General features: G+C 39.6%; 2 protein-coding genes across 12 annotated transcripts in view; both read left to right on the top strand.

Moving 5' to 3' along the window:
• LOC105427457 (protein turtle) overlaps positions 1-12,556 on the top strand; it is an 87,008-nt gene extending 74,452 nt beyond the window's left edge. For all 8 annotated transcript variants that reach the window (XM_089082005.1, XM_089082003.1, XM_089082002.1 and 5 more), the window contains one exon: positions 5,736-12,556. In XM_089082005.1, the coding sequence (XP_088938131.1) occupies positions 5,736-6,930 (1,195 nt within the window). In that variant the 3' untranslated portion in view covers positions 6,931-12,556. The remainder of the gene's footprint in view (positions 1-5,735) is intronic.
• A 3,160-nt stretch (positions 12,557-15,716) lies between these two features.
• bdl (borderless) lies at positions 15,717-24,110 on the top strand. 4 transcript variants are annotated; one of them, XM_011639177.3, is made up of 13 exons: positions 15,717-16,346; positions 16,937-17,079; positions 18,828-19,056; positions 20,310-20,446; positions 20,533-20,677; positions 20,746-21,020; positions 21,134-21,172; positions 21,267-21,401; positions 21,485-21,744; positions 21,885-22,060; positions 22,128-22,172; positions 22,313-22,495; positions 22,614-24,110. In XM_011639177.3, the coding sequence occupies exons 1-13, from the start codon at positions 16,292-16,294 to the stop codon at positions 22,835-22,837; spliced, it is 2,046 nt and encodes a 681-aa protein (XP_011637479.1). In that variant the 5' UTR covers positions 15,717-16,291; the 3' UTR covers positions 22,838-24,110. The 4 variants fall into 4 exon arrangements, with proteins under 4 accessions (XP_011637479.1, XP_011637478.1, XP_011637481.1 ...); XM_011639176.3 differs by having other exon boundaries at positions 20,280-20,446; XM_011639179.3 differs by lacking the exon at positions 21,134-21,172 and having other exon boundaries at positions 15,718-16,346.
• The last annotated feature ends 1,361 nt before the right edge of the window (positions 24,111-25,471 follow it).

Genomic DNA, 25,471 nt, shown 5'->3' with positions numbered 1-25,471 from the left:
TCATGATAAGCGTACGTCGCGCAAATTTTTACTGAAAGCGTGGTCGCGTTTGTCGAAAATTATACCGAGAGAGATCGATATTGCACGTTTATATACCTACACGTATATATCCAGAACGGGCTGGACGGTTCAGCCACTGCCAAGAATCTTTTTCTCCGAGGCCCGCATTCGTGGTCACGTGCCTGGGCTGTGTGCCGAGACGAAGCAACGATTGCAATTTTCTAATGCTTCGACGATGTCGGACACGAGACATTACACTAATTTCTCCGAGACAATAACGACATCGTTTGACCGCGAAAAAAAATTAATGAAATTAAGGATCGGTCTTAAAGTAATTTTTTTTTTTTTTTTTTCATAAATTATATAAAACGCTATGTATTTTGTCTGACGATGATTGCAGTCGGTGTTTTTATCGACTAGGCAGCTCGAAATATTGACTACGAATACTGGTCTAGAATAATCTCGGTGACAAGCGCCGAGATCGCGATCAGAGCAAGGATCAGAAGAGAGCCGACGCGAGCTAGAGAATAGCATCAAAGGTCGAGAGACTTTGGAGAAAAAGGGCGCAGGGTGCTATCTCATCGATATAATATATATCATCGATTAAAAGATAGAAAAGAAAAAGCAATGAGGATAATAGAGTTCACAGATCGTCGCATAGTCAATGAAGAAATGTCCCCGCTACCTTTCTCTCTATCTTCGTTTTTTGTTTCTTTTGTCTTGTGTCTCCGACCCTAAGCCAATTCTCGCGCAAAACGCGCAACCGCGAGGAGGGCGACAAGCAAGTCGAGCCAGCCAAGATAGCTGTTGTGACAAAAAGAAAAAGAAAAAGAAAAACGAAAACGACAAAACAATAAGAAATCGTGGGCGTCTCTTGTCCTCCTCTCTCTCTGTGTTTTCTGTAGGTCGACAAATCTAAACGCGTGCGGCGAGTCAGTCTCGACGCTGACCCGTTGCAGCCCGTTGAATCCGCAACTACCACCACCACCACCACAACCTCTTCATCAATCACCACTTCCTACGCAAGTAACCACCCCCGCCACTGCCACCTCGGAGCCGGTCCACGAGCAGGCCCCCCCGAACCGTGATCGTGACCATCACGCACTCCACCTCGATAATCGAGATTACGAGAGCGTGTTTATCATAGAGAGGCGGAACAGTAAGCCTAACCTCCGCTAGCCACACAGAAAAAAATCAAGTACTACCACTACTACTATTACTACTACTACTACTACTGCTACTACTACCACTACCTATTACTGCTACTACTACCGCTACTACCGCTACTATTATCACCACTACGTACCCGAGACCACGGTTGCTCCCAAGAACCACGAAAATAAGCTCCCGCCGACGGTATACGTATATGTGTTTGTGTGTGTATAAACACGTTTTACCGAGCGGTCCGTCGATCGATCGAACGAACTGTCAGATCGATTTCATTTCTTCGTCAATCGTCGATCCTCCTCGATCGATCGAGCGAGCGAACGCCAATTGCCGGTGGGACACATGCCCGTTACTACTACTACCACTACTACTACTACTACTATTACTACTACTACCACTACTACTACTACTACCACTACTACTACTACTACTACTACTACTACTACTACTACTACTATTACTACTACTACTACTACTACTACTACTACTAGTACTAGTACTACCGCTACTACTACCACTACTGCTACTACTACCTACTACTATGCGAGACTACAGCTCTGCAATGTTACCTGCTAGGACCTACTAATCTACTACCACTACCACCTACTACTATCTACTACTACTTAGGATGATTGTCATGACTGTAGATGAGATCTGCAATACAGGCAAAACAGCTAGGAGTTCACACTAGTAACATCCAGTCAGTACCCTAATACCTTCATTCGGCGGCCTTAGGGAGTACATAGATAAGGGAGATCGAGGCAAGGCAGTAGATTTCTTTTTTTTTTTTCTTTTTTTTCTTTCATTTCTTTTCTGCCGAGAGAAACTTTGGCGATTTTTCTCACGTACTATTCTGTATTACACTCATTGTCATCGTTGCTTTTACGTGCTGTTTCGAGAACGAATCAGGAGTAACCCCAGCGCCATGTCCGCCTCTCTTCTATTCTATTACCGTGCTTTAATCATTTCATTGCTCTTTCATATTGTGTGTACATATTTTCTCCGTTTTACACAAGATTCATTCTCACTCGCGCTTATTAAATAAGCATAAATTGCTATTTACTACTTTGACTCAATCTATTTCTTCATTCATTCTTCATATTATTGCTTCTCCGTGGATATCACTTTTATAATACTTCTCCTCTTTAGAAAATTACGAAACGTTTAACTCATAATTTTTATGCTAAATGTTTAATTTTCTCTTTCATCATTAACTGGCTAATTTACGCTGAGCGCAATATATTCGAGGGATGTAATACTTATTTTCCGCTCCTTTTTTTTTCTGAAAAATATTTTTCTAAAGTCTTTTCAATGTCTTTTAATGAAAGAAGTCTATACTTATTGCTTTTACACAAACGTTGACTCTCAGATAGATTGCGCCTACTGAATAATTCAGAGACTTTATTGTGTTCCCTTTGCGAAATTTTCAAACTTGTTTACCTCATATTAAATGCTTAACATCTTTTCATCGCTACTGTACTCTTTGTCGTATTTGTATTCACTATTCTATGATTCTTCATATTCAATTTTGAGTTCAATTAAAATTAAATTATCATTTATATATTTTCTTTTGCTTTTACAGTGCGCAACACGATTGCAATACTTTTCAAAGTATGTCACAGATTTCTTATTTTTCTTCTATAAATACCATCACCTATTTACACATTTTAATTATTACTACCTTTCAGATTATTATTACAAATATGACACTAAGAGGTATATCCTGTTAATGCATTCAAGCATTATCATAAATCACTGTATCGCTTGACTTTGTGACGATGCTTTCACTTATTTATTCAATTAGTAATTAAATAACTGATAAATTTGCGGCTACTCGATGTGTTATGCGTTTAATAAATATTATTATCATTATATTTTAATTAATCTCTCTCTCTCTCTCTCTCTCTCTCTCTCTATGTTGTTTTTTTCGAAATTATTTTCATGCAAATTACTTTCTACTTTATTAAAATAACCATCGAGTTTCCTTATGATATATATATATATATATATATATATATATATTTCTTTTATTAATTTTTATACACCGCGCAGTGAACATCTCTCTTTTTTAGATGCATTCTTTTTAGCATCTATTAAAATTTATTTCATAAACAAAAACAGAAAATTACTGGGATATTTTCATAACTTTTTGCATAAATATTCATGTATAAATTTACTCACCTAGCAAGATTCATAATAATTATATTATCCATTTACAACAATTATCCAGTAATTTTCCAGTAACTTCCTGTAAATTACTACATTATTACTATTACTACATCATTTAAAACCGGTTTGCTGCATGTTGTTTAATGACCGCATAACATTCACGTTATCTATCTAATTAAAGATAGGCGATATCGATAACATTTAAAGGATCTCAACGCACAGTTCACCAATGCCGGGCTTACTATATCACCTCACGTCACCGATCACGTCTTAGCTCGTCACATCATGATAATTAACTTTACAATGCTGCTCTCGCAATATTATCCAGATATTTTCTTTCCATACACATAGATCGCATGCGACACGAGTATCGTCTCGTACTCCGTCATACGTGCGAAAAGCAATATTCGTGTGTATCCGATAATAGCCGAATCGGTCGACGAATTGGAGAAACGTTTGTCGAGAGGAATCGAATAAAACTTGAATTTGTTGCGACACCAAGTTTCAGCGGCATGCATACGGCGCGCCAACGAGCTGCAACGATTATTGCGGCGCGCACGGCCACGGCGGAGCTCTAATTCAAGCTTCTTGTGTTATTTGATTGTTTCCAGTCTGTCGATTCTAGACGACCAATAAACAGACAGACACGCTCACGCTTACATGCGAACACTCGGCAATAAGCAAGGCGGAGATAGGTAAGCCGCGCTCGTTGCGGCCGCGCGGAAACCTGAATTATCCGCATATATATACAGACCTTGTCTACCGTTGTCGTATCCACCTGTTAATCGTTCACGATGCCTCGTTGCATTCTATCCCATTTTCGGCCCGTCGAAATTTACGTATTAACACACTTAAGCCGACTCACCTGCTCCTCAAAATCCAATATGCGATTGTTTTCAAACAACGTACTTCGCACTTTTATTATTTACTCGTCTGTAACGTGACACACTTCGTTTCTATTTCTTCCTTGCAAGATCGAGTGCTTCCAAAAATTATACGCGATACCAAAGAAATTCAATTATATTATATTATTCAATCAAATATTATTTACGAAGATTATAAAACGTAGATGTAGTTTGCCATCACGAATAAATATATCTTTCGTGATTTCTCTACGAAGCACTCCATCAATCATTTATATACTTGTGCCTCATCTTTCTACATGTTTCGCTATGTCTCTTTGTTATCTGTTATGATACTCTTTCTAAACGAGAAAAAAAAAACGTGTATGAGGCCTTTTCACTTTCGTGTTATATCCGATCGATTGAGTCGAATGATCACAATGATGAAACCATGTCTCCACCGACATTCAGACACTATTTATCTATTTGCTCCCTAACACCACCGCCTAGAAGTAACGTTCGGTTATTTAGCGTTATATTTCTTATCATTATCGCCACGACATATTGTTTTTTGTGAATGTAATCGTTGTGTTACAACATTCTCTCTCCCCCATCTTTCCTTGCTGCCGGACCCGAAGGAGGAGAAAAGGTGACGAGTTTCGGAGCACCTAAATCCACAATTGCTATTCACCGATCAAAGTCAAAAAAACGTGCAAAAGAATCGCGCAAAAATATATCTGAGAACGGAACAAAATTTTGCAAGCAAAAAGAAAAGAAAACAGACATAGTATAAAAAGAGATGTAAAATTTGTTTTGTGAAAATTGAGAAAAAAAGGAAAAAGATCCACTCACTGCCTACCTATCCACAACCCACGTCACGCCCGACCACTCGTGCACCGGAATGTGCATGCGCATGCCTCCCCTGCCTGCATCCGTTATTCGTTATTATACGTACGAGTAATTGATTATTGATAATTATCTTGCCATATTTAACTTGAACATTGGCATTTACGTTACGTTTGTTCTAGTACTTTGTTTAACTTTTGTTAACGTTGCGTGTCTTTTGCCATTCGTGTTGCACGTATTTGCCGTACCGAGCGGCCGATGGACCACGTCGGAGGATTTCAGAAAAGAAACGGATGATTTCAGAATGTCGTTTGTCTCCATAAACGAATTTGTCAAAAAGAAATGCTTTCACGGAGACCGTTTCATAAATAAATTCGTGCGCTGAAATGAGTACCGAAATTTTTCTCGACGTCGATTATAAAATATTTGTCAGAAAAAATAAAGAAAATCTCTATCATAGCGGAAATGCTGTCAACAATAATGTCGCATATAATAATCAGCAATGTCTCTATATTTCGAATTTAACGCACATTTAAATTCGCGATGCGATGAAAACTACATATTTATCTCGGAAAAATGTCGGTACTCTGTAAAATGAGCAAATGATCCCGCGCGGATCCTATATCGAGATCATCCTCCGACGATTTCGATCGAGCCGTATCCGTCGACTACCACCACCGCGATTGTTCTAACGATTCTTTTATCCTATAGACCTAGAAAAAGCCGAGTACCAGGTTTAAGCCTCCTGAAGGAGATCCTGAACCCGGATACTCCGGATTCGTGCCGTTGTCGTCCGTTGGGCAAGATCTCTCGGGCGGCTGATGGCCGCTTTGTCGTGGCGGATTCGGTCCTCAGCTCGGCCAACAACAGCACCCTGGACGTTTCTAGCAGCGACGACGGTGGTTTCCTGCCGAAGCAGCGGCTCAAGTCCTCGTGGCGACGTCCGCTGGTCGGTACCAGCCAGCTCAGCCTGAGATCCGACGGCAGCGGTGTGTCTATAGGTCCCCTGCCATCGAGCTATCATCATGGCGTCGTAAATCCTCTGGCGAGGATACCGCCCGCAAATGCTTGTACGATTACGTCACCCAGGTTTCTGGCCAGTTCGCCGAGCGGGGCCCAGGTCCCCTGGACCCCTCTGTACTTCAGCGATCTCAGCTCCGTCAAGCAACCATCCTCCGGCGAACGTTCCTTCCCGACGCCGCCCGGCTACCTTCAGCTCCGTAGCGTGCATCAGCGATACAGTCAGGAATTACCATCGCTAAAGGCGATCCACGCCGAGTCGAGGCGGTTCGTGCCGGTTCAACCGTTGGCGACGTCTTCGCCGCCGCAGCCGGCCGGACGGCCCAGAGCGAGGCTGCCGCCGAGACACGCCAGGCACGCCCGATCGGCACCGGAGCTCGCGGCCTCACCCGATCTGGAGACCTCGCCCGAGAGCAGATCGAGCAGCTCAGGTTTCGGCAGCAAGAACACCTCGCAGCAGAACCAAAGCTCAAGAAGCGGTAGCACGGTCGCCGAATGGAGGCCGCCGCCTTACAGACCACCCCCGCCGCCGTTGGTGGGCCGCTGGCTCGAACTTCAGGATCAGGCCAAAATGGGGCACACGCATATACAAAACGCCGTGGACGCCGGCAGCGTCGACGGCCATTACGAGTTCGATCCGGTGTCGTGCACGCCGACACCGACCTCGGCCTCGACACCCACGCGGGAGGAGAGACCGCCGATACATCAGATCCACACGATTCACGTTCCCCACATTCATCAGGTGCACACGATACATCAGCAGGCGCCGAGATACAGCAGAGAGAACATAGAGGCCCGTGTACAGGCAATGAAGGCGGAATTTCATCAGTTTCGGCAGAGACAAGCGAGAAGACGACAGAGCGCGCACTTGGAAAGCGCGTGTTGAAGATCGAAAAGAGAAAACTCGAAGATCCGGACGATCGATCGGCGATCGATGCGCTTTTTTTATTCAGATACCGCGAGTCTAATGACGCGAATCGAAACGATTCGGATGGCTGCACACTCGCGGACGAGTTAAACACATAAAGTACGAGATGAAAGTAACATTTAAAAGAGAAGACCAGGATGAGAGAAGTCTCGAAGGAAGCTAGATATCGCTCGCGAATTGTAGATTTTGGTACTGGCTTTTGTCTACCGTAAAGAGTTTTGTCTCGCGCGTTCCAACCACGGCGACGACGACAACGTGATCATCACCGAAGACCAACCACCGCAGCACAACGAGGATCATCATCACACGTGATTCCGCATTTAGAGGAGTTTAAGTCAATTCTAGTAGCTGGACATCCATCTACAAAAGAAGGCTGTTATAAGCATCAGCTCAGGATACATAAGTTTCGCACGACCACAAGACGGGAGCGACGTAGTAGAACCGTACGTTAAGACGATAATCCTTCAGAGTTTCGCCCGTTTTACCGATTAAGAGGACTGTCGAGTATCCTACGGGGGAAACAATTTCGATATCATTTATCCGGGGAGGGATTGGGAGGGTTGGGGAGGGGTGGGTGGGGGGAGGGGGGGGTCTACCCAGCGACGTGCCGATCGCGCTGGAACGATAATAGAAACGAAGTGCGTTAACGAAAAACGTTGAAGCCGATTATTATTGGTCATATCCCGCGTACACCAACCACGCCTACGTCCGGTTTAGAGGACCGTGATTTTTAACGTTACTATATATAATAATGTAGAGGAACATACGAAAGAGTTCACGGGGAAAAAACGAACACAGGGGGAGGACACTCTTTTTTTTAAAACTCAGTGGAACTGTCCTTAGAGCTAGGAAGTGCGCAGATGAAAGAGAAACACTCCCGGCTGGCTCAAAGGGATGCTAATGCAGCGGGATCGTATCCCGCGTATCGCAATCGGGAAAGATGACGAGAAAGGAAAAAAAAAAAAATAAGAAGGGAAAGCAAAAGAAGGGGATAGTTACGTCGGCATGATTCTCCAAAGAAACTGTACCACTGTACATGCTCCGCGTATACCTTTTAAACATAAGATTAAATTTAATCGTACGCTGTAAGTAATAATTAAAAACGAAAGAAAAACAAAAAAAGTAAGATAATCGAAGAATTACCACACGTTCACACATATGGACAGATACATGGACACGTACACACATACACGTACACGTACACACGTACATACACAAAGTAATTATATCGATGAGCAATGGACTCGAAACGTGATATTAGGCCGAAGCTTGCCTCGAGATTGCTTAAGGACTCACTCGTACTGCACTGCCTGTTTAGGGTTTCGCTAGCGACCCAACATATTATCGGCACAATAATTTTTCTTAAGCAACGTAAAAAAAAAAAAAAACGAGAATAAGAATAATGTTCTTCGAATCTACGCGCGGTCGGCTAATATAACGCGGCGATTGTGCGTGCACGTTCACCACGTGTGTCACCTGTGTGCTGGAGACACACTGGTTCATCGCCTATCGGCATCCCGGAGTCCATCGGTCGTCCTTTTCGAATTAGATTAGCGATACGCGAGCACGTGAATTCGACGACGTCGATCGGGCTTAGAGGAGAATGAAAATCATTAAGAAAAAAAAATCTTTCAACTGCCAATGGAGAAGGGGTCCGATGATGCGCGTTCGATTAATTTCGTAGACAAGAGTTGACATTGAATTTAAATAAATAAAACTAGAATAATTTTAAGTGCGGAAGGACGACCGATAGAGACACGCGGCCATCACCGCCGGAATAGGCGCGCGCGCGCGCGCGCGCGCGCACACACACACACGCCGATCATGCCGAAGTTCGTGTATAATTAGAGAGAAGAAGGAGTTATAAAACATACACACGCAAGCGTACACACCTCCGTACACACGTATATACACAAACACACACGACAGGTACATACATACATTCACAGGTATGTACAGGTGACAGACACAGAGTACAGACACGTACATAATACAAGAGAGGCGTTCTTCGAGACCCACCTAATTCTCACCAAACGCATCAGATCATCTTGAATCACGTGAGATCGAGGGCCGACGATCGTGAATCGTTCGGGGAGTTTTCGGGCGGGAATCTACGGGCTAATCAGTGTCGAGCTGCGCGACCTAACGCGAGAACGTGCACCCCGTTTTCGAGGACGCGATTTACCCCGACGCGGGGGTAAACCGGCGGCGCGCTCGTTTCTCTTACCCTTTTTTTCTAATTTTCTCTACACGTGCGACACCGCGAAGACATCCTACGTGGGATCGCGATCGGACCGGCCCGCGGCTCACGGAGTTTTACTTTCTTTATAGTACAAACACTTATTTATACATACGTACATATTATACATATTTATTATAAATATTAGCAAGGGCCCTACTCACGATTCAACTATACTTCGACGAATGGCAAGAGGATAAAGAAGAGGAAGATGAATAAGAGAGAGCGACATGCACGCCACCGAGGCGACCTGTATAATTTCGTTAAAATGTATATGTATGCATGTATGCGTGGGTGCGTGCGTGTGTAATTAATAAATTAATAAATGATTCAGATTAAGCAGATGAATACAAACGAACGCGAATGAACAAACCTGTGAGTGAGAGTGAGTGACGTCGGTACCGTTAATATTCGCGGTACCGTTCACAGTCATCGAAGTCGTTCGCTCATGTTTGTTCACGCTCGTTTATTCGGCCTGGATTCTTGATCGTATGAAAGAAAGTGAACGCGTAAAAATGACATGAACGAGTGGATGGAGCATGAACGAGAGTAGACTAAAACTGGATTCAGACCGAGTAAACGAACGCGAACAAACATAAATGAATGACTTGCTTCAATAATTTACGTACGCCATCGTGAAAACGTCTGGTGGCATCGTTATTCATCCGCACTCCATTGAAGCAAGTTGTGCTTCGCATTTGTTCGCGCTCGTTTGATCGGTCTGCGATCCGGTCATACGTGAGCAGATGCAGTTGTTAAAATAAAAAACAGAGCGTAATGTAACATACACGATTACGAAAAGATAACAAAAGAACAAAAAAAGGAATACGATAAAAGTTAAGAAATAAACGGAGGTGACGCGAAAGAGTACCAATATTCTAAAGTAATTCTAATGGTTGCATTAATAATTTGATAATTAATTGATATTGTAAATCGTAAACGACGTAGCGTGTAGCGTATTAATCAACGAGAGAGCGACGAACGCGGCGAGTATTCATTAATTAATTATTAATATCCGCGCGGAAGTATTACGATGTGAGAAATATAAATAGAAGGACGGGGGAAGAGGTGCTGAAAGACTCGCGTCGGCAGAATGGTACCAATTTTTATCATCAATCGACTAAACTCGTTAATATGTAACTAGCGATATCGGATGCATGAGATGTATGTAATGCCGAGGAAGAGAACAGATGTTTATCGAGTCAACGTTTACCGTTTACGAAAATGTGATGATAATACACGTTTCGCAATTATACACCGTCTCCCCCTTCGGAATGGATGCAACAAAGGGAAGAATCGTGTACGCGAGAGAAAAGGTGATCCAACCAACTTGTAGATGTATAAGTAACGTGTAGATATATCATAGTTAGATACAACGATCTCAAGAGATCACGCAATGTGGACGATCGCGACAAGTGTGTAGGAATGAGAGAGAGAGAGAGAGAGAAAATGAGAGAAAATGTGCGAGAGAAAGGAAGAGGGAAGTAAATAAAGATAGCGAGAAAGGTCAAAAAAAGAAAATCTCAGACGATCTCCCGTGTTATTCGTAAACTTATCGCGTGACGCATAAGAATGGCTCGTACGACAGAACGAATATGTCTGAAACGTGTGCGAAACATAAAGAAGATCTAGAAAAACCGTATTAATATTGTATGATTGTGAGAGAAAAAGAGAGGAGAGAGAGTGAGAGAGAGAGAACGAAAGAGAGGAAAAGAAAAATAAGAGAGAAATGGCGTATTTATGGATAATATGGTTGAATCGTGAATCCGTTTGTAAAATTTCATCACCCGTCACGACGGTTTCGTTCGTTCTGAGTTCCTTCTTCGCGACTCGTGTGGACTTACGTTTATCATCGTCATCGCGCATTTTTTGCGTTCGCGATACCATCCATCATTGTATCTTCGCCGCGCTGTCGCACGCGCATGTAACTCGCGCGAGGCTGCGAGCGACCGCCGTGATTTGTGAGTTAATTAATTAATTAATTAATTAATTAATTAAACGTTTCGTTTGTTATGTACCTGAAAGCCAGTCGCGATTTCGGCTCATTGCCCGAGATCGCTCGAGCGAAATTCGTGGTCCCCTCGAAGCAGGACGTTCACGATGTTGGGGATATCGGCGACTTTGGCGATATCAAGCGCAGCTTCAATCGTCACCCGGAACGTACGCTTATTTCGCTTATTAATGGATTCGTGTACAAACTGTAGATAGCCGTAAATATACAATGCGTAAATATATAAGTCGCGAAAGCTGCAGTTATTATGTCATATACACGAGATGGCGATAGCGAAAATCCATAATATTGTATTAGATAATCGCGATAAAAAAGTTTATTGTAGCTCGCGATCATTAAATCTCATCGTTAAATCTGTTCGCGTTAATTCAACGAACGCATTGCAATCGTTGCGAAACCTTGAAAATACCTTCAGCGTGTATCCGCAACAATAAGTATTCGAGTCTACGGCGAATTTAAATTGCAAAGGAGCACGAGACAGGGACGATGCTGCTTCGAGGTACAGTGCGCGCCGGACAAAGCGCGCGAGAGATGATAATTCAACGTGAAATATATGCCATGTCATATTACTCGCGATACCATATTGGTCGGATGAGATCATGTTCTTCATCAATGGCGAAAGACACGTTCCGAGTCGAATTCAGTGGCTCTCGGGTACTACGTTCTGCTTGGATCTGCGACTATCCACGCGCACTTCGGCTTCTTGAGATCTTGCGTAATACGCAATGTTTTCCTTGTAACATTATCGGATGTTTTTTTCTCGATCTATGCGCTCTCGTGAAACTCTCGGTGTAAAGATCGTCGCGGCTCCAAGCACGGCTCTCATCTTCGAGTGCTCTCGCATCATCGGCACAATTGCTATTGTAAAAATATTTGTTGCGCCAAATTGTATTGAATTCGAAGAACAGCGATAGAGCAGAAAGATCTTGTTTTTTTTTCCTTTTTTTTTTTCTTTTCCTTGATTCTCTCATTCTATTATTAATTTATTTCTTGATGAGTCATCAGAATGTATTTCCACACTCGTAATCGTTAGCCTTTTCACGTCCAACATCGAATCGCTTCTACACACGCATGTAACGTTCTTCTGTATCGTCTGTCTTCACTTCCGCTTATTCTCGATTATAGTCCGCCGTCGGACTTGTACACGGTGCATCGAACCGTTTCGTTGTCACTTTCGCGAATGCTCGTTGTTCACCTCCATATCCAGTTTGATTGATTGATCTATGCTTTCTCGCGAACCCCCCACGGGAACTCCAAGACGTACTAACTTAGGACAAATTGTAGACAATTTATTATTAAATAAAATGAAAAATAAATCGACATTTGAAACGAAATGGGTAACATTCCCAGAACATTTGCATTTTATTGATTTACCATTAAACACGTGTGTAACGAATTTCGATATAGCGCAATAATGGTCCTTTACAGAATACAAAATGCTGGATGTATAAAAATTATCAGGTATGTATAAAAAAAAATATACCGTTAAATGTGCAATTTTTGATTATATTTATTGCGATATAACGCTACAAGTTTGAGTGAACTGCTGTTACCGCGTTACTGGACATAATATTATTAGAATATACGATGTTAAGTATTATCTGCGATACTGCGTTGTCCTTTCCTAACTAGACGATTTTCTTGATAACATCAGAAAATGAAGTTGCTGATTAAGGCAATAAGATAATTTTCAAAATAGTAGAATCGAATCACCGAAGAACTATCTTTTATTAGTACTTGCAATATTCATTAAAAATTAATCTTACGTTAAGTCTTTTTTTCGTCTTTCACACGATACAAAAATAATCGCAAAATATGACAACTAGAAACGCGGAACAGTCTTTAAGAATAGATTTTAGCGCCTGATACATAAAATCGTAAAATCACGGCGCGACTGTAATTTCCTCAAGAACCTACATATTACTGGATGCTAAATGTCCCACGGTACATTTGCGCAAGACGTCTACGGCATAGATTACTACAAATTGCCGTCATTTCCATTATTCCTCTCGAAATATATACGAGCGATATTATTTGCCAAAAACTGCAGCGGTGCTCCATTATGGAGAAAACGCTCTTTATCAAGGATTTTCTGTATTTCCTAATGCATTAGGATCATTTTTATATACGGAATGCCAATTTAAATCTTGATAGAGCCTTATAAATTATTTCGAAAAAAAACCATGTTCTAGAGACGAATGATTCTTCTATTCCTTGGTGTATTCGTTGTGATATTCGAAAAATTACACGCTATTCTAATAAAACACTTGAAAAATTTCTAGCAATAATTTGATTACTTTCAGAAAAAAAAAAGAAATAAAATAAAACATTCTCATAAATCGCCTCACATCGTAAATCTATGGTAGATCTGTCGCGCGGATCCCAGAGGGGTAATATTTTTCTATAAAAATTCTAGTGAATTATTTCCATGTCGAGTCATTTCACGCTGCGGATATCGCTGCGCATAATAGAGAGGAGAATTACTCGACAAAAAAATTTTAATGTTATCAATTGATTTTTCCGATAATGAAAATTTGAGTATCGATCCAAGAGCGGAGTAACGATTTGCATCTGTGACCGACACAGATCGTGCAACATAAGGGTTAGTGAACCTCAAATAGATCTACGATGATAGGACGATCTATTCGAGGTTCCCTATTATCTCTCTGTCTAAAACAATTATTTTTCGATGGCAGACGTGGTTGATTTGAGCAGGTGAATCAGAAATTAGCCGTTCCCTCTTCTGCGTCGACAATGAAATAATACGGTCGATATCATTATGCGCGCATTTATTTCCAGTGTTCCGAGCACGTCCAATCCTGGATCGTGATCTATGCGAATGGATCCATTATCTCAACAGCGTGACAAGGCTGTGGGCAGTCTGCTAATGCGGCAAGGGACGGACGTGACGTAATCTGAGGTCACCTACGCACGACTGTTCCGACGCTGTCTCGTCGTAGTTTTGGCACACGAATCATATCAGGAACCAATGATCTTGTCACTCTACAAATATTTCGCCATCGTGACACTTGTCAGCAAGTTGTCAATCACTTGTCACATTTTTGCAGTTGTAAAAAGAATTTTTTTTTAAATTTGTTTTATAAATTATCAGATTTTTTAATGTAATTCGTGCAAATGTATGCATCACAAATTAGTAATTATTATATAACATGTATCATGTTTATCGGTAAAACAAATATATAATTTCAAGATTTTTACTATTTATCTTTAGAAAGATTGAAAAATGTAATCATAAGATATATTAATATTTATAAGTAAAGCCGAGTTTTTTTCTTGTTACGAATACGTTAACAAAAAGGAAAATAGTCAATTTCATTAATGTAGGATTCATTGTGATAAATAAGTCATGAATAGAAACAGGCATTCTAGCTAAAAGAGCTTAAAGGGCTAAATGATAATTATTCAACGTAGGCGTATAAATAAAAGGGTTCAAGGGACTTTTGTCATGAGAGTTTATGTATATCTTTTTTCTTCTTCTTTTTATTTTATTCATTTAAACAGACATATGATTATTTATTAAAATAAAATCAATAATATGTTTCAAACAAGTATATTTATACTCATTATCTCAATAAATAATTGCCGTAGCACTGTCTTTCAATTTAAAATGTGACTCGTATAAGTCCATTTGTGCCATCATCAGTTAAAGAGATCAAGGATTCTATGCAACTGGGTGTAGTGAACTTTTAAGGTCTACTTGTGCCGCACGAGGGGCTCAATCCTCTCGAATCAGCTTTGACCAAGAAAGAACAGCGATGAATGAGCACGAGTCGGCGACCGAAGATAAATTGAGTGCAGGTTAATTCTTCCGTTTCCGTTACAAAAATACGATTCTTCATACATTTCAACAGCGATACTAAGGATTGTATGTCTAAAAGAGACTCTGAAGAACAAATCTAAATGCTTAATCACATTCATCATATTTAGCTCCAACAATTACGTTATATACTGAATAATTATCTGTATTTAACAAAAACTTATTTATTAGAAACATAAAATGTTTGCTATTAACAATAAATAAAATACGTATTTTTTTCTAAGATTTTTTTGTATACATTCCCACATACATTTCTCTTTTAGCATTGCAGAATCTAGGTTAAAATTAACCGAAACGTAAATAACTAATTCTATGTTGAATGATGCGTTTGAGGAAATGTATGGGCTCGGCATTCTCTGTACTCTGCAATTCATTACTGTGAAATCTTTCTTCTCTTTTATAGAATTAAACGCTAGATATAATCGTATATGATATGTAGGTTACGTTTTGTACAACGCCGTTCATTCGTGTCGCCATGGGTGTGTCTAAGTTCGCATGCAATGCAAACCAGAGCATACGCATCGTAAACGTAGAATGCGCGATGATCTATCTCTCATCCCCCTCCCGCTATACATCGCCATCGGTCCATCCACCCTCGCAGCCCCCTCCCGATGCTCGTTACTCCTGGCTCTTCGTATCCGCTCGAATTGAACGGGTACGGCACGATTACTCTATCTAGTGTCGCGTCTGGAGCACTCTACATTGAACCAGTCTTGCTCGACGTTGTTTAACACCGGTGCAGGATATTTCCACTCCACGCGTTTTCCAGTGTCAACGACCTCGACAGTGACACTGGTGTCCTGGATGAAGTCCTAAGGCCCAGGACACTGGTAATCTCGTGCCGATGCTTAAATATTGAAACCGACATTCATCGGCAAGATTCCTGAATGCCGAGATAGAGGAGAGTTTGTGCAGGCACTTCGGGAAAGTGCGTAAGAATTCGGGGGAGAGATTTAAGCAGTCTCAGCGACGACTCGAGAGCGGAGAGAAGAGGGAGAGGATGGTCAAAACATATATATTCATGGTGTGAGAGTGACGCGTGCTGATTGAATGCCAAAGGTGGTCGCTGATAATCGATGAATGCGGGTGATGATAGATGTGCCGGTGTCGTTGTTGCGGAGTGTGACTTATCACCAGCGCATTTCCGTCAGCCTGTCCTCACGACACCGTTGACGTAATATAGGTAAACGTGAAAAAACGTGAGACAGGATTTAGAGCGCAAGGAATCGCGATGAATCGCGCTACCAAGTTCTACAAGCTGCTGGCAGTCCTCTTCTGCTACGAAGGTAAAGAATTTTGGAAACTGATAATCATATATGTTTATCGCGCATTAGAAGAGCTCTAGTCTCTTTACACAAAAAATACAGAGACGGAAATATTTTTAGAAAAAAAAAAGAAAAAGAGGCAATTTCAGCTTTGCGTATAGAAAAATGCGAACTCGACGTGTCAGGCTGCAGATGTAACGACTACACAATTCGTAATAACGCTGATTGCCATTTAATGCGAGGTAAAGACGAGCTAAATTCGAGAGACTGCCGCTGAGAGTAATTCGAAGGGAAATGGGAGGATTTTATTTATGCGAATAGTTGCCGAATCGGTCGCTGCCGAATCTGTTTGTGCATAGCGGGATGGGACGAGGGAACGGATGACAACAACGTATCATTTTGTTAACGCGCTCGATCGTCACGCATAATCCGGCGGAAAATTACGCAATCTCTCCGGAAATTAGTCCCAATGTGTAATATCACTTTACACGCGACGTCTTCTCACAGGCATTTATCTACAGCGTTACGCCGTCGAGATGCGCGGATTACTAAAAATCAATAAAGATCGCGATCATTTCTCGAAGGGTGATTTCATATCGCCGATTTTTCAGCCTACAGCTATAGCCTGATCCTAGAGGAGGATAAGGAACCGAATTATCTTACCGCCGGGGTAGGGGAGTATGCGGTGTTTAATTGCGATCTTGATTTTCCACACGAGACGCCAATTCCATATATTCTTCAATGGAACCGTGACGTAAGTATAATCAGAAATTCATAACCTTCCCCTGATAACACACATTCAATAAATATTTTTATCGTAAAATATTTATTTTTCTTTTTCTCTTTTACATATCGTTGTGCCATTCATAATAAGGTTTACAAGTTGCTATAACATAATCCAAAAGGAAAGAAAACAAAATAAATTTGTAAAGTAGATAGCACTAAAAGACAGATATGCAAAATGGCACTACATATTGCGTGATCGAAATAATATTCAACGCGTGCCTTGGATTTTACCTTGGACCAAATGTGCACGTATAATTTATTATGCAAGTATTTATTAAGTAATTGTAAAAACTACAATGTCAACATGCGACATCTAATAATTTGCGTATTGACGAATCTGAAAAAATGATCCAAAACAATGTAAAACATATACATTTGATTACTCGATCAAAAACAAATAAATTGATTCGTTGATTCGTTTAAAAGAAAAAACATAAAAAAACATAATAAGTGTAGTTGAAAAAAAAAGACTTATTTTATATGGAAGTCGAGATGACGCGAATCGCTTTAACAATGTACACATACAATGACATGTCACACGTAATAAAGGTAATATGACGACATGTGATTGACTGATTGGCGATTAAAGAGCGTTAAGGTTGTGTTAATCGGTTAATTTACATATGAATGTGCTCGCGTATACGTGATCTCGCGGCAGAGACGCAGAAGGGAAATATTCAAGGTAAAGTGGGTTAAATTCCTTCGAAAATATATCCGATATTCCGACGTGACAATCTATCCGGATATGGATTTTTATATCGTCTCGATTTCAAGTAGACATTCGATACGCGGGAGAAATAAACCAAGGGACACACAGAGATGACGAAATAGCCTCACGACGGTGTCGTGTTGACCAGCTGGCAAAAAATAGTTTTGACCAATTAAAAAAAACCTAGCGGTAATTTATACGACATCGCTAGAAACGAGATAGAAGAATCGGATCTCGCAATACGACTAAAATAATGGAGCACAAATTTGCTCGAGTGCGAGACTGCGCTCGCGGATGTCACCATTGGACATGACCGTACGACGGAAACGGATTGCACGTGGCTATCGCAGAATCAAGTGGAACTCAACTCTGATTGGTGCCTGATGCGTATGCAAAACAGGTGCTCCTTCCCTCTTCGTCTGTAACGTCGTGGTAATTGGAGTACGGGACGCAAGGCTGCATTATATTTAGTCACGTTCAGTCTACGACATGAGGGGACCAACATGAGTGGGTCACTGTTAATGCATTGTCAGATGATTAGAAGCGATTAACGCCATTCCCGTCCCCGTAGACGAGACGTATCCTCCTTTCGAGGATTTTGAGTCCGTCGTTAATGAGCGTGGGTGTTGCTGACCGACGGGCCAATAATTAAGACGTCGCGAGTGACACGAGGCATCCTCGGTTATTAGCGCGATGCGCTTCATTAGCGCGCAACCTTGCGTGAATAAAAGTTGCGAATTTAATATTAAACTTCTTCGTTGAACGGCGTGAGTCTTGCATTCCGCGAAAGGATGATCCAATTAACATTGCTGCAGCCGCTATCACGTTACGCGATATAATTTCCTCGAGACGTAGGTTCGCCTACGTCCATCGTATGTAAAAATCGTCCGTTCAATTGGATATTCTTGAGAAAAAAAAATAAGTCGCAAACAACATCACTTTCTTACGAAGTTTTTACGAGCGTTTGCACAAGCATGAATCTTAATTCCGAAATTTATCTTTTTCAGGGACGTGCGGTATTTTCTTGGTACGACGGACACGTGACGGTGGAAAATATTTACAAAGGTCGCATACACTTGCTGGACGATGCCGGTCATCGTGGATACGGCCAGGGGAGTATAAATCTCACGAATATTCGCGAAAGCGATCAAGGCTGGTACGAGTGCAAGGTAATCTTTCCCAATAGAACGCCGAATTCAAGACACAATGGCACGTGGTTCCACCTCGCCATTGATGGTAAGCTAACAAGTTCACAATTCTTCTTACATTCGCATGTGATTAAAAATTATAATAAAAAAAAAAAAAAAAACAGATAAAGCAACAAAAATTTATCGACGCATTATTGACTAATTGTCACATAATTTTAATTGTAAAAATGTAATCTCGTTAGCATGTAGATATAAATACAATCTATTAATGTATCTATTAATCTATGAAGAATGCAAAATTAATACTGTTTGATAGCAACTAACCAAGGTTGAATCAGGTCAGCCCGACGTGTAAGCTAACTGAGCTTATAGCTGTGAAATTCGTGCTCTAATTTTTTGGCAAGTAGGATATGAGTCTTCAAATTTCAACACCGTTTTAATATTTAAACTTCATCGCTCGTTTAAGCATCTCGGACGTTCATGACTCTCTTAAATCTTAAGCGGCGGAGAGTCTTGAAGTTATTTATTTCCCCTTTCTTATCTGACACATACTTTATTGTATTTATTATATAAAACGAAATTCGAATAAAATAAATTTAATTATTAGTATTAAATAATACAAAAATATTAAAATAAAAATAAGAATAGTATGGTTGTAAAATATATATTTTAAAAACTATATTATTTATGAAAATTTTTAGCTAATTAATATATTGGAATTTATTAAATTTAATAAAACTTTTATTTATCATGTATATTATCATGTATATTTATCATGTACATTATTTAAATCGATCAACTCAATTAAGGAAACCCCAATTCATTTAATAACTCGACGGAATCCCCGTTAAGCTTTATTACATATTACGAGAGAAGAGAGACTGAGTCACTCGTATATTCGAATAACAACTTATTTATCTTAACTTATTGCGGAAAGCAGCTATTCTCGTGGTCAAGTAAATTCAAGGTTGTACCATAAGCCATAAGCATGGTTTTCACAAATATTGCTAATACGAAGTCAACGCGGTCAACACAAGTTTACATATTTATCTTACTTATTAAATTTGAAATGCATTTATATAAAGCTTTGATGATAATGGTACATTAACCGATACTAATGGATATGTTTTATTAACGCGTATGTCAGAGTTACAAAATTAAAAGAAATGCAAAATAACTAATTGGTTGTCTCGCGCCATTAATATTGCTCTAACATGAAGCAATCAGTGATTAATATAAAAGAACGTATTATAACCCCGCCGCTGCTTACTAACCTGAATCTGGGCAGACTCGTTAAATCGTTCAACCCAGGTGCGTCGCCGTTTCCGACGACTGTTGCAGGTGACACTCTACTTGCGATACCACCTGTCAATAAAACTGCCATGGAAGGTGAAGTGATTACCTTTGACTGCGTCGCGAAAGGAGAGGGTACTATCGTAACTTGGTTTCGCGAAGGAATACCCGTCTCGGAAATACAAGTACGACCTATAAGTCTGACTTTTATAACATATTTCGAAATATTCCTTGACATTTTGAGAAAAATTCTGGAATTTTATCGCGGCAGGATCTCAAAAGAAGAGCCTCTACCGGTACCGATGGAACGCTGACGATAAATTCAGCCGCCATGGGTGATCTTGGAGAATACACGTGCGTGGTGACTGGAGAAAATGGAGATGAGCAAAGCGCATCGGCCTTTCTTAATGTACAATGTGAGTATAGCGACATACACATTAAATTGATATGTCTAACGACTGTGATAATCAATCTTTTTATTTAGATAAGGCGAAGGTGATCTATGCACCACGGGAAGTCTATCTTCCGTACGGCAAACCAGCACTCTTGGACTGCCATTTTAGGGCGAATCCGCCCCTCACAAACCTCCGTTGGGAGAAAGATGGCTTTCTCTTTGATCCTTACAATGTGCAAGGAGTCTTTTATAGAAGAAATGGATCTCTCTATTTTAGTAAAGTGGACGAGACGCACTCGGGAAGTTACAGTTGTACTCCCTATAACGAGCTAGGCACTGACGGACCCAGCCCTTCGATCACAGTGGTGAGTATCCATCATTGAGTTCCACACAAATAAAAATAAAAAGGTGAAAAGAAATCGATTCGCATTGACAAAGAGAATATTAATTAATATGTGACATATGCTAACTGGTTCAGGTTGTAAATGACAAGATTGTAAATCCTTGCAATTTCGAGGTAAATTTCGATTTTAATCTTTTTTAATAGAAACACATTTTTCAAAAACTAATTATTTAAGATCTTCGATATTCGATATTGTTAATTATTACAGATAGTTCAAAGACCGCCGGTGTTTACGGTAACGCCACAACATTTATATATGCGAAAATTGGGTGAAAGCTTAGAAATTCCTTGTGATGCCAGAGACGGTGACGATTCGCATCGACCAGCCATCGTATGGTACAAGGTATTTTCTAATGCTCAATCGCGTTAATTGAACGCATCATGTAAATTTCATTAATAACGAAGTCAATTTTTTTTTTTTCGAAGGACGGATCGCCTTTGATGTCCGAGAGAACCATAATGATTGGCGGCAATCTCACGATAGAAAAGATCCAAGAACATGATCGAGGATTGTATCAATGTGCAGCCAGCAACGAGGCAGCAACGGTCGTCGTGGATGCTGAATTAATGGTGCTGAATGTGCCACCCAGAGCGCCGTACAATTTAAGCGCTAACAGCAGCAAAAACGCCGTCACTTTGACTTGGGTACCAGGATACGTGAGACCCAAGATGGAGTACTCAGTATGGTATGTATTTTGCATACGCGATTTATTATTTGTAACGCTTCTCTGATAACAAAGCGATAAATTCTCATTATTGCATTTTATTGTTACAATATATAATGTTTTATATAATATAAAACGTATATCTTTCGTCATACACACAGGTACAGACCGACAGATACGTCGGAATGGAGAACCATGAAAATTCTCTCGAGAAAAATTACGGAGGCTACGGTCAACAACCTCCACCCAGGACGAGAATACGAGTTCATGGTGCTCAGCCAGGATAAGCACGGCGATGGGATGTTCAGCAAGGCACTTCGAATATTCACTCAGCCAAGTAAGTTTGATTGATTACATTTAAGCAAGATATGTGAAATAAACTAATAAGGGATTTCTTTCTTTAGGTTCCTTCGACGAGAACTCGGCATCGGAATATCGCAGTTCGCAAGGTGAGTAAAAGAAATTTAATGATGAAGTTTATGTAAAGTAAAACATATATAAAAATTTTCTCGATACATAATTATATATCTCTTGATATTATAATAATTTCTATCAAATATTTCAAAACTGTAATATGAATCTGTTTCAGAGACCGAAATCATGGGGCCACCGCGCAATGTGAGAGTGCAAGCAACCGTTGAAGGTTTTTTGGTCACGTGGGAACCACCTGACTTAGGCAAAAATCAAGTTAGACTTTATACTGTGAGATGGTATAGAGGACCATCTGAACATTTATACGGCAGAGCAGAAACGACAGACACTTATTATTTAGGTAACGATTATTCTTGTAAAATAATTAGCACGCGTTATTTATTTATTTTATTTTATTTATTTATTTATTTATAATGGTAATTATAATAACTGACATTATTTACGATTGATATTATCAGTAAAAACTTTGGAAGAAGAAAGTTTCTATACTTTCGAAGTGGCAGCGATGTCCCTCACGGATGATATCGCAACTAGCGAACGAGTCGGCCTAGAAGTGCCCGCTTATCGTCGCAACAGGGCGATTTCTATGGGAATTGTCGCCGGTATTGGCTTTTTAGCCGCTGCTCTAGCCGCTGTATGGTGGGCGAGGAAACGATTCTGCCAGCCATCTAATGAAAAATAACCGAGCAAATACATAAAATATATAAAATACGTAAAAATGCACGTGAGTGTTTACAAACAGAATAATTATTCATACGAGTTTATAAAAAATTATAAATATGTATACTAATTGTCAGAAATTGTTTCAAAAAAAAATGGCATTGCATCAAGATATTTTACAAAAAATACACAATTTTCCTTAAAGCAAGATCTTATAAGTTCTTATAAATTAATATACATGTCTTAAGAGTGGAAAAATATGAATCGTAAAAACATATCTAACGTCATTATGTTATCATAAAATTGGTATTAAATATGCAAAAACTTTTAGATTACATCAAGCGATTTTGTTTGTTGAGCTCTATTCTATCTTACTATCGAGTGTTCTTGCGTCGCTAATTATATTATATTTTGTATGTCGTTTAACAGCTTTATTAAATAATTGCACAAATGTTAAATGGATAGATTTCATGTGTGAGTTGCAGATCGTTGACCTGAATATGAGATCATGAATCGAGAGTTTCGTGTATTCTTATTACATATATTCTTTTTCTGTTGTACATAAATTATGTCTTTACACATACTTTTCAACACACACACACACACACACACACACACACACACACACACACACACACACACACACACACACACACACACACACACACACACACACACACACACTCCTCATTACTTTGTTGATTTTATTCAACGCAGTATTATCGCGCGTATATACTTGTACATCGCAATAGTTGCAGACAATAATAAAGAAACGTGGGAAATTGAATATTTGTCCATCATCAATAAACTTAATTCAAATCGTTGGTTTCGTGAATAAAAAATAAAATTTCATGTTTACTCAGATGCATATTTCGCAAATAGTCTAGAAAGAAAATGATATTTATTTATAGATAATTATGTATATTTATCTTGAATGTTGATAAATATTTATTACACGCACATGAGCGGCTTTTCTACTGGCAAAATTAATATTAATATTTGAATCACATTTGAATTAATATTTGTACATAAAAAGATGACGTTGAAAAAAACAGCTGTCGATAATTATGTAAAAAAATATAAATTATCACTCGCTCAAAGTTCTAAAATCACATTAAATGCGTGTTATTATATGATTTTGCTAAATTTATATTATATGTGGATTTCGCATTAAGATATCTTAGCGATGATTAGAAATCTTATAAATAGCGATGATAATTTTATGTCTAATCGCATTGTACGCTACTCCTCGTAAACTATTAATTTCAGAAAATACAAGAGATATTTTTACGATCGCCCACGCAACTTCACTCTACCCCTTTACTCTGTCTACTGATTATGATGACATAGCCGGCATTGTTTATACGCACGTGCGAGCTGCTTATTACTATCATCGTACTGACAGCAAAGACGCGCGTGTTGTCGCATCTGGTAAATTGGCTTGGTGGTCGATGCATGTCTATATCGAGACGAGCATGACGAAATACCGGGCGCTCTTACCAGCAAGCGAACGATCGTGTGCGAACGTTGACGGGCTTCGTAAGCGGCCGGTTGATATCCGGTGATCCACAAAGACGGTATTTCTGCATAAATGCAACGCCTGCCGGAAGATAATGGCTTCTTTCTGCGGCGAGTTGCTGAAAAGACATCGCTTGCCGTCACGATAAAAACACGTTGCCAAAATACGACTCAATGGCTCCGAAATTTGCATTCCGACGTATGCGCAATTATCGACGACGTAAAATCACGGACTGCAAGGTCGAAGTAATACTTATTCTCAAAAGACGGCGAGAATTATCACGTCAGAAACGTTAGCTACAACCACGCACCCTATTATTTTAAAAGTATGATGTCACCGAATGGTTAAATTTTCTTTTCCGAAAATCGGCCTTGACAATTGATGCAATATTGCGTATTATCGCATGATTTTTCCTCCAATTTATTTGTTTGTTGTTCCTGAGACACACAAAGAACAATGTACTTGCAAAATCCATCAGTTTTACTCTTTTTTTACTTATTATTTGGTGCATGCTTAATTTGCGTATCTTGTTTTCATTGTTTGTATTTAATATTAAAACATCCATATGCAATACTTTGCACAAAATATTTTTTTGTTGAAATTTTTATTACTTGTCATGTTTTAAGTTATTCATATAATTATACACAATTTTAATACAGTGACTTTTACATAGATTATAAGTTATACACTAGAATTCTTTAATTGATCTAAACCGACTTCTTTTAAATTTAAATCCTGACCTTCTAAAAACAAGATTTTCAAAGGGTAATTGATTAAATTAAAGCCGATAAAAATTATAACGTCTAGTGGCAATATCCTATTGAATCTAAATGAAGCTAATAGATATTATATCCAAGTTGCCCAACGATCGATAGTAGTATGACATAACGTGTCTATGGTATATGGTAAATTATATATTTGAAAGATATTGTATTCTTTTTCTTATGAATTTCAAGAATATAATTTAAACTTTATGATACTAATATATACTTTATATGACTTATTGTGATTTGATTATCACTCGATGTATCATTAACTTAAATTTATTATTGATAACCTTCAAAGAAAGTTCAAGGAAGTTTCTAATAGTTGAAGAAAAAATCGCACTGATTATTACAAAATAGTTATCATATTACG

This window comes from Pogonomyrmex barbatus, unplaced genomic scaffold, assembly GCF_055798465.1.
Source record: "Pogonomyrmex barbatus isolate J1 unplaced genomic scaffold, ASM5579846v1 scaffold5, whole genome shotgun sequence".
In the NCBI taxonomy this organism is placed as follows: Eukaryota; Metazoa; Arthropoda; class Insecta; order Hymenoptera; family Formicidae; genus Pogonomyrmex; species Pogonomyrmex barbatus.
Note: the sequence above shows the minus strand (reverse complement) of the source record. Positions and strands in the feature narration are given on the sequence as shown.

What these genes read in the sequence shown, in the direction of transcription:
- bdl (XM_011639176.3), top strand. Translation starts at nt 16,292, where the DNA reads ATGAATCGCGCTACCAAGTTCTACAAGCTGCTGGCAGTCCTCTTCTGC. An exon ending in CCAGCCCTTCGATCACAGTG is followed by an intron (nt 21,021 to 21,133) that starts GTGAGTATCCAT and finishes TAACTGGTTCAG; the next exon opens with GTTGTAAATGACAAGATTGT. An exon ending in CAGCCATCGTATGGTACAAG is followed by an intron (nt 21,402 to 21,484) that starts GTATTTTCTAAT and finishes TTTTTTTCGAAG; the next exon opens with GACGGATCGCCTTTGATGTC.